General features: G+C 31.6%; 2 protein-coding genes across 2 annotated transcripts; both read right to left on the bottom strand.

The window, feature by feature from the left end:
• Positions 1 to 423: 423 nt before the first annotated feature.
• LOC105776433 (protein trichome birefringence-like 33) lies at positions 424 to 4,838 on the bottom strand. Its single transcript, XM_012599075.2, has 6 exons — positions 4,557 to 4,838; positions 4,229 to 4,460; positions 2,561 to 2,738; positions 2,001 to 2,200; positions 1,741 to 1,899; positions 424 to 946 (listed from the first exon to the last, which is right to left on the bottom strand). The coding sequence occupies exons 1-6, from the start codon at positions 4,744 to 4,746 to the stop codon at positions 601 to 603; spliced, it is 1,305 nt and encodes a 434-aa protein (XP_012454529.1). The 5' UTR covers positions 4,747 to 4,838; the 3' UTR covers positions 424 to 600.
• A 3,994-nt stretch (positions 4,839 to 8,832) lies between these two features.
• On the bottom strand, positions 8,833 to 14,304 carry LOC105776435 (uncharacterized). Its single transcript, XM_012599076.2, has 11 exons — positions 13,965 to 14,304; positions 13,336 to 13,378; positions 12,967 to 13,020; positions 12,792 to 12,855; positions 12,384 to 12,440; positions 11,686 to 11,792; positions 11,536 to 11,574; positions 10,250 to 10,338; positions 9,541 to 9,619; positions 9,361 to 9,408; positions 8,833 to 9,265 (listed from the first exon to the last, which is right to left on the bottom strand). Exons 1-11 carry the CDS (start codon positions 14,141 to 14,143, stop codon positions 9,185 to 9,187), a joined length of 840 nt encoding a protein of 279 aa, XP_012454530.1. The 5' UTR covers positions 14,144 to 14,304; the 3' UTR covers positions 8,833 to 9,184.
• Between the last annotated feature and the right edge of the window lie 446 nt (positions 14,305 to 14,750).

Here is a 14,750-nt window from a genome sequence, read left to right on the forward strand (position 1 = left end):
AAAGTAAATCTATCCAATTTTATTGTTAAAAATTAGTTCTTGTACGTCAACATGTGGTGCACATAGCATGCCACATGTAACAATTTTGTTATTACGTCAATCACGTCAGTTTTTAACAATAAAAATAGATAATAAAAAATTTATCATAAAAAATTGCTCTTTAATTTAACGTACAAGGACTAATTTACTTATTTTTCTAAAATAATTGAAACAAAATACAATCTAACTCTTAATATAAGAACTTCTGCAATACTTTTAACCAAAAATTTTAATTTTAAAAAATATCTTCTCCAATCACAGGTCCTTTGAATTGATTACAACTTTTATAAATATATTTATTATATTTTTTTTTTCACTCATGTCGTGAGTATATCTATATATATTTATACATATATCAATACACTTTGGAGAATTGGGCCTCTATTATTATCTTACAAAAGCTCTTCTTTTTCATCTATTTCTTCATCTATTTTGTTGATCAAATGTTACCACCTCAAGCACCAAAACCTTGTATCAATGGCAATAGTATGCATGTGGCTATAACCAAAAACCAAGTAAAAGAATGTTAATTTGATATATATATAAATTCATGAATGGAAATTAGATTAAATCAGGATGGAAAAGCTTGGCAAAGAGAAGCTCATTCCAAGTATCTTGAAGTCCCGGCAAGCACCAATGGATGCAATCTGCATAGCTAGCCGGGTTGGCTAGTTGCTCTGTCGTCAATGGATTCCATTGTTTCTTGTAAATCGAGGTGTGCGCATCTTTGCGGTAACTCGATAGTTGTGTGATGTTAAGAAACGTGATGGGGAATTCGGATTTACTGAATTCTTCCCCAATCACTTTCATTATGCTTTTCCTGCTATCAGAACCCCAATAATTTGAATCTGCGATTGGTGTCGTTTGATTGTAACAGTTCTCACTAGCCTCACCTCCCCAATCGCCCCTGCCAATATATGTGTAGTGTAAATTTTCTATCTACTAGTCCCAAACTATCACCTAAATTCTAAATTTATCTCTAAATTTTAGAAGCATCACTATTGTATCAAACAGGTCCTTCTGTCAACCTAGCCATCAATTTAGACATTAAATGCCACTTTGGATCTAACATGAAACACACGTGAATCAAATTGTAAATACGTGTGTGCTTAACACATAAAAAACATAAATAATTTGTGTTAAAGAACATACAATGTCAATAAAATTTAAGAGGATTATTTCTTTTCTTTTTTCTTAAGAGGTCAGATTTAGGTTGTTCATTCAATAGATACAAATAAATTTACAATTTGATCCATGTATGTTAAGTATATGCCATCTCATATTTGAACTAGCAAAGGACCTGGTTGATAAAATACTAATAACTTGAAGATTTAATTAGACTGTTTCAAAGTTTATGGCCAATTAATCCATATACTAATAATAAACTATAACTACGAATAGACCTATCAATTGGCTGGTCGGGTTGATTACAGGTCGGGTCAATTTAGGATCATTTCAAGTTCAAACTATCTTGGATTCAGTTGTTTTAAGTTTTATCAGTTGGGTTTAACACTCGAGTTTGAGCTTTCTTGAATTACTTGTTTAGACCATTTCAGGTTCATGTCATTTCTCGGTTTGGATTGCACAGGTCTAGCTAAGTTATTAGACTTACTTGTATTCAGATTGAACCGGATCAAACTCGTATGATTCAATTTATCAATTTAGATTTCCAAATTTAGACCAAATTTAATTTATACTCACTTTGAATGAGTAGGAGACATGCTGGTGAAAAAAACCCTAGTCCTCTCACGATCCAAATTTCTGGTCACCCATCTCAACAAGCTCTTCATTGCCATACGATAAGCATCCTCAGTTGACATCTGCATTATTTCTTTCTCAACATCCTTGAATGACCCTTTCCTGTCAGAATAAAACACATACAAATCATCACAATTAAGCACATTTCCCCTAAAAGACAAATATTAAGAAAAAAAGAGTTGTGGTTGAAATGAGACACATACAAGATCTTCATGTCTTGGCCTGTCACCCACCACAAGTACGTATTGAAAACCAAAATGTCGACACCCTTCCAATGCCTGCCATGCTTATTCATCGAGCCTTTCCTCACGATCCTATCGGATATTCTATGAACTACAGCATTATCCGAGTTGGATTCTAGAAGAAATGGAGCCCAATAGAATTCTATGGTGGCATTGTAGTCCTGCACTAGAAAAACACATGGTTAATTAATAAGTCGGATTAATTCAAATTTTAAAATCTTAGATTCATTTTAGTTCAGATTAGATTAATTTCGAGTTTCGATCATTTTAGATTTGGATTTATTTCAGATTTAATTTACTCGAGTTTAAGACTTGAGTTTTTTTCAGTTAGGTCATTATTCAATTAATTTCAGACTGAAATCATTTCGAGTTTGGGGTTTGAGTTTTTCATTCAAGTTTTAAAGCTTGTATGAATCATTTTGAGATTGTGTCAAGTTCAAGTTTTTTTCATTTTAGATTCAAGTCATTTCGGGTTTGAAGTTCGAATTTTTCATTTCAAATCATTTTAAATTCGAATTTACCTTAACTCGGAAAACCGTGAGGGCGTCATTATTGTATGTTTCCATGGATTTTTTATCCTCGGGTATGAGCCTATGGAGAAGGCAAACCATTGATACATATTGACCACGGTTCAATGAGTCACCCACAAACATCATTCTCTTCCCCCTTAGGCTCTCTAGCATCAATGTGGCATTGAATCTGTTAATCATCAAAATCTACCATCATAATTAAATTTATTTTCATGCTAAATAAATTACAATTACAATTATAATTATTACAAAACATAAATATATGTCTTGATAATCTAAATACATCTCTAAATCAAATTACATATGAATATAACTTGAATAGAGAATAAAATCCAAATTAAAACCCACAAATGATAAAATTTTGAATCCAAAATCTCAAACTTTTAGAGATCATTCATCAAGGATTATTTATTTTATGGATATAAACTTAAATGGTGAAAGTTACCATTAAAACCCTTGTATTAGAAATCAGATTATATTTTGTCTTCTATCCAAGAAATGGATAAATGCTGTACATTAGTTCAAAGAACATATTAGTCCTTTTTTGTTAAAAATTTCACCTTTTGTACTATTAAAAGTTGTCTGACAGCAATACATGATATGCCACGTGTATATCGCGGTTATGTATAGAAATTTATTTTTATCATGAAAATATTTATTATTCAAATTAATTATAAAATATAAAAATATTTTTTAATATTTTAAAACCTAGAGAATAGTAAAATGATTTTACTAATCAGAAAAAAAACTAAAAATAAAAATTCCTTTTTTAAAACCAGACCAGGATCTGACCCATGGAACGTGTCCCTAGACATACTTCCACTTGCTTGCACGTGTTCCCAACTCAACACCTGATTAATCCCACGTGGCGTAATGACAATATTACAAGCCACCACATCAAGCGACACGTGGAAATAAAGAAAGTAAATGGGTCCCACCTTCTTAATATTTCCTACCAACACCACACCGACAACTTTTGCTTATTCCTATGGCCATAAGACCCATCCGGTTCGGCACGTGTGTATAATCACGCACCCTGAACCGCCGGCCCTAGAATTTAACCCCACTAATTCGTAATTACTTCAATTTACTACCTAAATTCATCTTTCGTTTTACTTAAAAAATTTAGATACCAAAATGAAAAAAATTGACATAATTTAGGGACTGAATTATAAGATAAACCTTAATTTATAGCTCTAATTTTACTAAGTTAAGCCAAGCCTACCAAGAAAACAACAACATCACTATTTTTAATCACATTTTAATTTACTTCATAGAAAATTAAAATTATTTAATTGCAAATTGAAAATTATATTTTAACCCTAGGCTTTAATTTAATTTTATTATAGAAGTTAAATTATTTTAATTTAATTTTTTACTTTATCAGTTAGTCTAAATAGTTTAAGGATGTAAAACAAAAACATGCATACTAGAAGGATCAATAACAAAATTTGACCTATAATTAAAAACCCTTCAAAAATTCAACTAAAAACCCAAGAAGAACAAGACAAAGTTCGTATATGAATTCGGACAATTTTTCTATCAGTCGACAAAACAATGAGAACAAACACAAGAAGAAGAAAAATTCAGAGGCTTTAAATTATCAACCAAAAAAATAGAAAAATAAAAGAAAGGGGCTTTTTGTGTAATTATACCTACCTAGGAATATCACAGCCATGAGGTTGCCATCTCCATTTCTGATACTCAGTATCCGGTCTCCCATGTGCTCTACACGTTAATTGTGGCTGGATGTATGGACACTCCGATTCACCATAGTGAGGCCGAGTCAACTCGTCCTTGACCCACTTGCCACTGAATATATCACATCCTTCTTCACTTTCCTCCACCGCAAATGACGGCAGCTGCACCACCACCTTCTCCCTTTTCTTCACTGACCCCACAAAAAAAAAATCAGCCAAAAAAACAAAGAGAGCTCGGGTTTTGAGTTTGAGTTGGACTGACTGAGTCAAGTATAAGGTTAACTCACCTGGTGTAGTGGAGATAACTGAGCTGGGGATTATTGGGTCAACTCGGCCAAAATTGGCGATGGAGTATTCTCCATGGATGACAGCAACGAAAACAATGAAAGCTAATAAAGTGTATAAGTAAGTTGAGAGACGAGACCTTCTAAGAATACCAGAGGATGATGATGTTGATGAAGAAAGTGGAGCCTTCATTTTTGTTCTTTAAATGAAAAAGAAGAAAAGAGGAACTTTTCTATGGTTTTGATTGTTTGTGGAAGTTTGTTCATGTGAATAATTAATGTATTTGGATGCCATGGAAAAGGGTTGAATGCTTTTATTAATGTGATGAATGTGTGGTGAGAAAGTGAAATTGTATTATTTTATAAACGGCTAAATTCCATTTTTGGTCCCTCTATTATGATTCATTTTGATATCAACTGGCTAAATGATTAGACTAGGGTTGCATATAGCAAGCGTCACCTTCTTATGTGCCTATTTCGATCCCAACCCGACATTCCCTACATAAATCTCTTTAATTTGACATGATTTGGTCTTTATAATTTTATAAAATATCGAATTATGGCTACATATAGCAAGTGTCACCTCCAATGAAGCACCAACTCCGAAAGCAATTCAACAAGGATTCCATTGAAATTTTGGTAAAGTCACCATTTCATGAACTAAATACATTATGAAAACGAAAGGTTAAATTATGTTGAATCAAAATACAAACACTAAAGTTCAAATTTGAGCACAGTTGAGGGACTGAAATCAGAATATAACCCTTTTATGGAATAAAATAAAACAAAATGATTGGTTGCATATGATCACCAGGTCATATCTTTCTGTTTGTTTGCCACTTTCTGACTTGTGAGGTTGGGATTTTGGGGGTTTCCTTTCCTTTTTTTTTGTTTTGTAACAATTTAATTTAGGTGAATAATTTTTGGATTAACATTAATTAAATGGTGATTAGGTTGGGGATCAATTTGCTAACAGGAAAAAGTGGTCCAATTTCTGTTGTAAACACAACTTGCCTTTGCTTCAACTCAACTCAACTTTTGATCATAGGCATTGTTGTCAATGAAAGAGGATGTGAGTTCGAGTGTGTTGAAACGTATTATCCTTCTATTTATGGGTTGGAGAGAGACAATGGATAATTCTAGGTATTGTGTCAAAAAAATAGATTTTTCGTATAATTGTAAAAAAAAATTTGATATTCATCTAATTTAATAACTCATTGATTTTTAATTCAATCGATTCGATGCAAGTATTGCAAGGAAAGTCAATAATATTTATCTTTGTTGTTAAGCCTATTTAGTATTCTTTCAACATGGATGCACCCATTATTACAATGACTTTAAGGGTAAAAAGCAGGATAAATATATAATTTATAAATGAATTTTAGTTTAATATGTAAATCGGTACATCAGCTTTTGAATTTATGCAATTGTATACATGAAACTTAAATTATGGTTCATATATATGTAAAAAATTATTTTGATTTAATTGTACATATTTAAATAAATGAATACATATATTTATTTTCATATTAGATTAATATAATTGTTTGTGGAAATTGAATCAAATTAAAATTTTATGTATAAAATTGTACAAAATCAAAATTTATGTATGATATTGCACATTAAATCAAAGTTCATGTACAATTTTGATATTTATCCTTAAAAGTAATTTCATAATTGAGGATGTATTAAAATAGGGTTGCTTTAATTAATTGAGGATTTAGGTGAAGATTTGGTAACATTTCAACTTCTACTTTGTTGGCTTTTAAATGTTTTTCTTTTTCTTACTCTAATCCTCAACAAGAAAATAGGTGTTTAAGGTGTCATCCAATTGATATGATCAGCAACCCAATTGGGATGTATCAACTACAACATATCCCATATTCATATGGAGAAAACACTATATAAAATTGAAGATTTTTATAATTTTTTTGTATGATTAATATTTTAATAATTTAGTTGATGTATTTCATGTTCTTGGAGATTATGTTAGTCACGTTTGGGGTCAATTAATTTTTTTTAAACTATTTATTTTAATGTAAAAATTTCAACAATTAAACAGTGGAAAGGCACATTACACTCCCAATGAAAAACTTGGGTTTGAACTTTGGAAATAATATTGTTGAGAGAGGCTACCAAAAACCTCAGAAAGATTAGTCTTAATCTTCATAGACCATAAAATGGACATGAAAGATACATTGACCATGCCAATATATATATATAGACAACAGGTGGGATTTTTAAAATCTTAATTGTACAAAAAGTTATGAATTCTCATACTATCAATTGGGCAGATCAAGTCACTCTAGATGTAGTTAATTCAGATTATTAAATTTCTAAGTGAGTCAATTTTAAGTTCGAATTATTTTAAATCTTGGCTTTTTTCGAATTTGGGTCATTTAAATTTGAGGTTTAAGTTATTGGTCAAATCATTTTGAATTCTATTAACTTTAGTTTCAAATCATTTCAAATTACTTGTTTGATTCATTCAAGGTTCGGTTTAGTTTCATATTTGAGTTAATTTACATTCGAGTCAATTCGGATTCGAGTTTTTGACTCTTTATAATTAAATTAGATTAGACAGAATTTGAGCTCAAATTATTTCAAATGACCTGTCGAGTTTAAGCCAAAACTGACAAATCTATTTATTATTTATTAAATAATTTCAAATTCAAAATAATCTATACTTGAATTTGGTAATTTGTACCTATTTGGTACCTTATTTATTTGATACTTAAACTTGAAAACTATAAGCTAACTTAGTAGTTTCTTTAGGTACCTAGCTAATACTATTATAATACGCTGACGTGGCACTAATGACCAATAGTATATTGACATGTGGTAGCCTCACATTTTGATACATGGTAAAAAATTAAAAATAAGAATTTATAATCTTTTATTTTGCCCTTATCAAAATGTGAGACTACTATATGTCACCATGCTATTAATTATGAGCGTCACATCAATATATTTTAACAGTGTTAATCAGATGTCTAGAAAAAAATAGTAAATTAACTTATCAATTAAGTCCAAAAATATTTTAAATATCGAATAAATATAAATTACCACCTCTATATATATTAACCCTTTTAAGAATAATTTTTGGCAGGTTGCAGAAAGTGGAGATAAAAGCTGGTCATGCAAAGAATGTAAGGGTATTCCCAATCTTTGCTTACTTTTATTATGAAATTAGCATAAAATGCATTCAATTATCGGGGAAAGAGGCATTTTAAAGGAGCTCGTGCTACACAAGTCATAGAGTTAAGTGAGATGGTAAGAGTCTTTCCTACCTTAATTAGTGGTCAAGAATTCGATTCGAGTGTGAAACAATTTTAAAACTCGTGACCAACATCTACACCTTAATGAGCCTATAGAACACGAAAAATTAAATACTAAGCTTGCTCTAATAGATACGTGATAATGGAGAAAGAGACTTCACAACTTTAGAGGGTAACCCTTTTTCCATTAAATAGATGTATTTGATTGAACTTCGTTTTATGCTTAACTGTAAAATTTTCGTTTTTCCAGTTAGGTATTTAATTTTCTTTAGTAACATTTTTATCCAAAAATGTACTGACATTCAATGAAACATTACCACATATCCTATTTTTATTGGCCTGGCTGAGGTCATGTTTAGGGTAAAATGAGACTAAATTAATAGTTTAGGTATCATTTTGATAGAAAAAAAACTTTAAACACTTGATTTTAAAAACCTTTTCTCTCAATTTTGAAATTGAGAAAATTAATTAGATCAATTTAATACATGTAAATTTTAAAAGTGAGTAATTAATAACAATTAATTAGGACATTAATAAGTTTGATATAATAACAAATTTAATCCTCAGATTTACATATTTCGTTAATTTGATCTTGATTTTAAAAATTAATATATTTAACTTCAACATTTACACATTTACAAAAATATTGGAAGCCAAATCATTAAATCATTACCAAATTGATAGAATATGTAAATTATGAAAGTTAAATTTATTATTATACCAATCAAATTTATGTAAAATTGATAATAATAAAAACATTAATGCTATGATTAGTTATCCTTAATTGCTCACATTCGAAGTTATAAGGATTAAATTGCTTCAAATTTTTTTAGAGAGGCCAATTTACTCGATATCAAAATTGTGATAGCCAATTTTGCATTTAAGCCAAAAAAAATTTTAAAATTCACACTCTAGATTATGGCAAACTCACGATACGAGTGAAAAAGAAAATTATGTAACAAAATCTAACCTGTAAATTCGTGAATTACCGAAACAAGGAATTACTTAAAACACGAAAAAATAACAATTTTCTCAATGCAACAGTCATTGAATTAGGTTTTAACAATTCAAGCAAATTTAACATTGTATACTCTTATCAATTTAAATGTCTAACTATCCCTAGTAAGAACAAAGTGAATGAAGATTCTACTATTAATTAGTTGTTCTCCGAGTAAACTACTCATTTAACACCGAAAAAAATTGTCAACTTCAATTAACAAGAGGCGGATCATCGGAAAACCGATTCCCTGTGCAATCATATTAGCAGTTTGGAACTTACTGGGAAAAAAAGGTTCATGACCAAGCGATCTCAAAGCTGGTTTACCTACAAACGCGGAACCAAATTGCAACTGCTCAAGAATTGACTGGCGAATAGGAGTTTCTGTGACTGGTTGAAGGTCCACTAAACTGTCGTACCAAAGACGAGAAAAATATCTGCAAGAATGATAACATGTACGATTGTAAGACTAGTGGGTTTTGGCTCGTATTTATTGCTTGTGCGGTTGAAAATAGCGAATAATGAGAGGTACCTGAGTTCTATGTGGTAAGCTGGCCCACAAATCCAAGTTCGGAATTGCCTGAAGAAAGTAGAGCAAGAATATAACAGAAGTTAGGAAAATGGTGAGTCGATCGAGGCAAGACAAAGTACCAAGTACCTACTTTCGCAAAGAAAAAACAGAGAATTTTAAGAGCAAGCACTAAAAACTTACTTCTATACCGTGAACTCCAAGGAAAAAATATCGATAAACTGTACCAGCAAGCAGGTAGGCTCCAAAGAGGCATATGATACTATAAAAAGAAAAAAAAAGAGAGAGGGGAGAGAGAGATAGAGAGAGAAAAGGCAACCAATAGACTCTTTTAGAACTAAAACTGTTATAGATTATTATTAGGCATAATGATAAATTTAGCCCTCAACATTTACATCTTCTGTTAATTTGACTCTTATTCTTTCTTTGAGCTAAATTTGGCCTTAGACTTTTAAAAAAAGTCAAATTTGACTATCAACCTTCAAAAAAAAGTTGAATTATTGTTTTTTTAATGGGAATTCGGACTAAAACATAAAATTTTAAACACAACTCGCATGACAATCCGCATATACATCATGCTAGTTTTTTGCATTTTTTTGAATTTTTTATAATTTTTTGAATTTTGAATTTTTATAATGATAGCATATAAGACAAATAGTGTGTATGTCAGAATAAAATACATGTGGATCGCCATGCAGGTTGCCAAACCAACATCATTAAAAAATTAATGTTTTAGACAATATTTCCATTTAAAAAAGTGATTTTACTCATTGTGAAAGGTTAATGACCAAATTTAGCTCAAAAAAAAAATAATAAAGAGCCAAAATGACAAAAGATGAAGAACTAAATTTATCATTATGCCTTATTATTATTGAAGAAGTAAAAACCTTACATGATTATCAAGGTGCCAAACCAGCCAAACCCTTTCCCACCAATGGATATGATTGTTGCACAACCAGAAGGATGCCGCAGCGTTGTAGCCTATCAAAAGTAAGGAAACAAACTTGAAACACCAGAGATGACAAAAAAACCATTTGTCAAATGCGAGGAAACAGAAAAGTTATCAATATAATAGATATTGTGCTCTATATTGAAAGTCTTTCGGACATAGAGATTTGTACTCTGATAACTAAGTATTCCCGAACTCGAGAAAAAGTAAGCATCCTCATCTTTCTCAAATGGAAACTATATTCCTTTATTCTATCCTTGCCATACTACAAAAAATTTTCTTTGGCCAGACTGGTTGATAAGAGACACCTTTTTGTAAACTAAACGTCAATTATTCGTAGGCAACTTGAGCTTAAACACAAATAACCTTACCATAACTAGGAAAAAGAGAACCTAAGTGTTCCAATCTGAATTCAAAACCACAACATTGAGACAGTCAATCGGTTGGATGGATGAAAACCACCATATATGCTAAAAGCTATAATCCTTAGCCCAAACATAAAGCTAGAAGCCTAGAACCCTCTGCTCAAATTTCAGAAAATCCATTGGACGACACTCGCTCCTCCTTTCTTCCCTTCCCAATTATTTCTAGAGTAGTGGTCAAATGAAATGGGAAGTCAAATGAAATAAGGGACAGCTAGGGTCAAAGTACTATGGAGGCCCTTATACTAGGAGTCAGATTGCATTTTGACCCCTCTACTCAAAAAAAGGGCAAATTGATCCCTGTACAGTAGATCAAAAAGCAAATTGATCCTTTTTGTTAATTATCATTTTTTTGTAATGTTAAAAATCAACATTACTAACAGAATAACCAGATAGTGACAAGTGGCCTGTCACGTATACCTTATGCTGATATACAAGGACCAATTTTTAACAGTAAGAATGGACAAATTTTTTAACAAAATGACCAGTTAGCTCTTTGATCTAATGTACAGGAACTGATTTGCCCATTTTTTGAGTAGAGTGACCAAAATGGAATCTGACTCCTAGTACAAGGGCCTCCATAATACTTTTACCAATAGCCAGTAGAGTAAATTATTATATAAAGTAACATTTGCAGAAGAATTTAAAATGACTGGTTATTGAATAATATATCACAAAACTGCACTTCTTGGACATGATGTAATGCATGTGCATCTATATTCAAGCATACGCATACTCACCACATACATGATGTTTGGTTAAAAATATCATCAAGTATATCAGAAACTAAGTTTTCTAGAAACTTACATAATCACAAGTCCCCAGTTTCTCCACTGAATCTGGCCCCTGTTAAAAACAGAATGACGTATGGGTATATGTCATAATACAGGTATTTGCAACTCTAGAGAATTTCTATTTGATCAAATTCAGCATAAACATTGTGGTAAACGCTCTTACTTGAGCTCCATTTGAATCACAAAGGATTGAGACCGAGAGTGAACAACTGGGATCTTTTCCACTGCTTGACATTCTAACAATGACACCTTTGAAAGGGTTCTGCTTGTCTGTCATGTAAAAGGTGATAGAGAAGTAAGTATTACCAAACTGCATTCATACAAATAAGCATGAAATCGACTGCCTCCTAATAGCACAGCACTATGGAAAGCGAAAGAATTTCCATTTGGAGGCTAAGTTAGAGTGTTAATCTTATTTACTAAGGCCTGGATCACAATTGAAAGACACCTACAAAATAAAAGGTATGGTAAAAGTACCATAGAGGCCTCTGTACTAAGAGCCAGATTGCATTTTGCCCCCTCAACTCAAAAAATGGGCAAATTTGTCTCTGAACATTAGATCAAAGAGCAAATTGGTCCTTTCTGTTAAAAATCGCATCCTTTTGTACTGTTAGAAACTGGCGTGACTGATAGAATAACCAGATACACATAGCATGTCATGTGTAACTCATGCTGATGCACATAAACCAGTTTTTAATAGTAAAAATAGATGAAATTTTTATTAGAAGGACCAATTTGCTCTTTGATCTAATGTATGGAAACTGATTTGCCCAATTTTTAAGTAGAGGGGCCAAAATGCAATCCAACTTCAATTATAGGGGCCTCCATGATACTTTTACCTAAAAGATATCTTTGACTTACCAAGGATGCTAACATTTGTACTTGAAGCATGTCCAAGAGTAGAACATACGTGATAACCTACATAAACCACAGAGATTCAATTAGAATTAGACAATTTAACATACTGAATTTGTTAGCAAGGCAGGAAAATCTTTGGTATCCTACATGAATATGAAGTTTCTACCATGTTGTCAATAACGCATATATAAAAGAATATTGTAAATTTCAAGTAATCCAAATGTTAAGCAGCAATCCACTCCAAAGAGAAACGAAATCACACATTTTTAGCACCGTTTTTTATTAGACTCTGATAGGTTACGGTGTAGAAAAGATAATATTAAGTGACAATGCCTAAACAGAGAGTGATTGGCCACTAGTAAACAAAGAATCTGCTAACTAAATGCAAGAAAATCAGCAAAAAATGTTTACCTCCAGCATTTCTAGCCGCTAACGCACTACATTCCGTTCCACAGCGTGATGGACCTCCACATTCCTAAAATATCATAAGGAAATCAAATAAATAATTACCACCATCGTTATTCTGGATCCTTCCACGATCAGAATGTAAACAATAAAACTCTGATAAAATTAATGAAGTACTTACCGAGCACTCAGCACATCTAGGTGGATCATGGTTAAAAAGCATTCCACCACAAAGCTGCTCCATTAAGTCAATGAAAAGAAAGCCAATAAAAGAATAAGTTAAATTTATAAGGTAAAACATCCTATACTTAGCTTGTAAAAGACCCTCGAACAAAGATCAGTAACAACTTATTGCCTCTGCTCAATAGTTACAAGTACTCTAATTAAAACGCACAAATATTCTCCAGTTTAAACAACCAACAAGAATTTAAAGGCATACTTCAGTTGTTTAATTAACCACATCAGATTCCACATAAGAAGTTCATACTCAAAAGGAGGAAAACAGTGTTACTTAAACAAAAGTAATAAAGTGTAACCTGATGGAGCCAACCTGAAACCAAAGCACAGTCTCATTCCCCGCCACCTTATAAAACCTAACACATAGTTACACGAAATAAAACATATTTCAATAAAAATGGAAGCTGACCCAATCAAGATATGATAGCTTCCAATCAAACTAAGATAATCTGCAATTTAACCCAATTTCATTATTCAAACAGGTCTAAAGTTCTACTAAACCAAGAGGAACTCTCTTCAAATTCAAACCAATTCCTTTATCGCCTCGTCTTCAAACAAGTATCCTTATCAACAATGATTGGATGCAACAGTAGCCAGCACCAAATTTTCTTTTTAATCTCATAATAACTACAATATCAAACTTGTTTATAAGCCATAGAAATTTCGCTCTTTGATTAAGTTAATTATACCAAATTGCACCAAACAATTAAATTCAAATTATTCTAAATTAGTATAATATACGCATAAAAGGGGAAATTACCAAAATTTTCAACAACCTCGTACGCTAAAAACGAACAATATAAATGTATGTATATATAACAGAGCATTTTACACTAAAATTCAATTAAAACAAAGTAATTTTAATAGAAATGAGAGACATTCAGATCAGGCAATAAAAGGAAAAAGCTAAAACCTAAGAGAAAGAGGGAATTAGTGAGTTACCCGTCTTCGCTGAGAATGCCATGAGGGAATTTAGGCAAAGGAGAAGCCAAGCTAAAGTTGTATAACTTGTTGCCGTCATTGAAGCTGTGTTCACAGATCCCAATGACTGAGTTAACTCGGAGTTGAACCGTCAAGAGAAAAATCGATAGAAGAAGCAATCTCCGAGATTCATTTCCCATTATCAATTTATTCACTCCAAAAAAAAATCTAAATTATTTTATTTCTTTGGTTCCTGAATTTCCTATGATGTTGTTTTGGTTTTCAGCTAAAAAAAAGAACAGTGAAGAGGGAAAAAAAATACAAAGCTGGACCGAAGACGACAAGCAGGGAAGGGAAACAAGCTTTCATTGCTGAAATTAAGAGGAAATTTTTGAACTTTGAGTTAATTGCTCGATTTCAACTCATGTTTTTGATTAATTATAATTTGACCCCTTTATTTTTAATAGTGCCCAACTTAAATTCATTAAAATAGTTATTGAACTATTCGAATATTTTTATTTAAGTCATTACATTGTTAAGATTTTTTTTAAGTGTTCAGCTAGCAAGCTCCAAGTGACTATTCGATAATCAGTATGATGGATTAATATCTATTGACGAGTAGGTTCAAGTCAATCTAACGGTCAATGTCAAATATCAGAAAAGAAAGTTGTTTGGATTTTGGTTTATAAATTTGTTACGTTTAAATTGTTTTATGAAAAAACTAAATGGGAGAAGAAAAAGAGAAGAGCTTTCGATTGGTGCAAATAGTGTAAATAAAGAATGCCAAAGAGTAGTGATTTTAATAGC

The sequence above is a fragment of the Gossypium raimondii genome, chromosome 10 (assembly GCF_025698545.1).
Source record: "Gossypium raimondii isolate GPD5lz chromosome 10, ASM2569854v1, whole genome shotgun sequence".
NCBI classification, from domain to species: Eukaryota; Viridiplantae; Streptophyta; class Magnoliopsida; order Malvales; family Malvaceae; genus Gossypium; species Gossypium raimondii.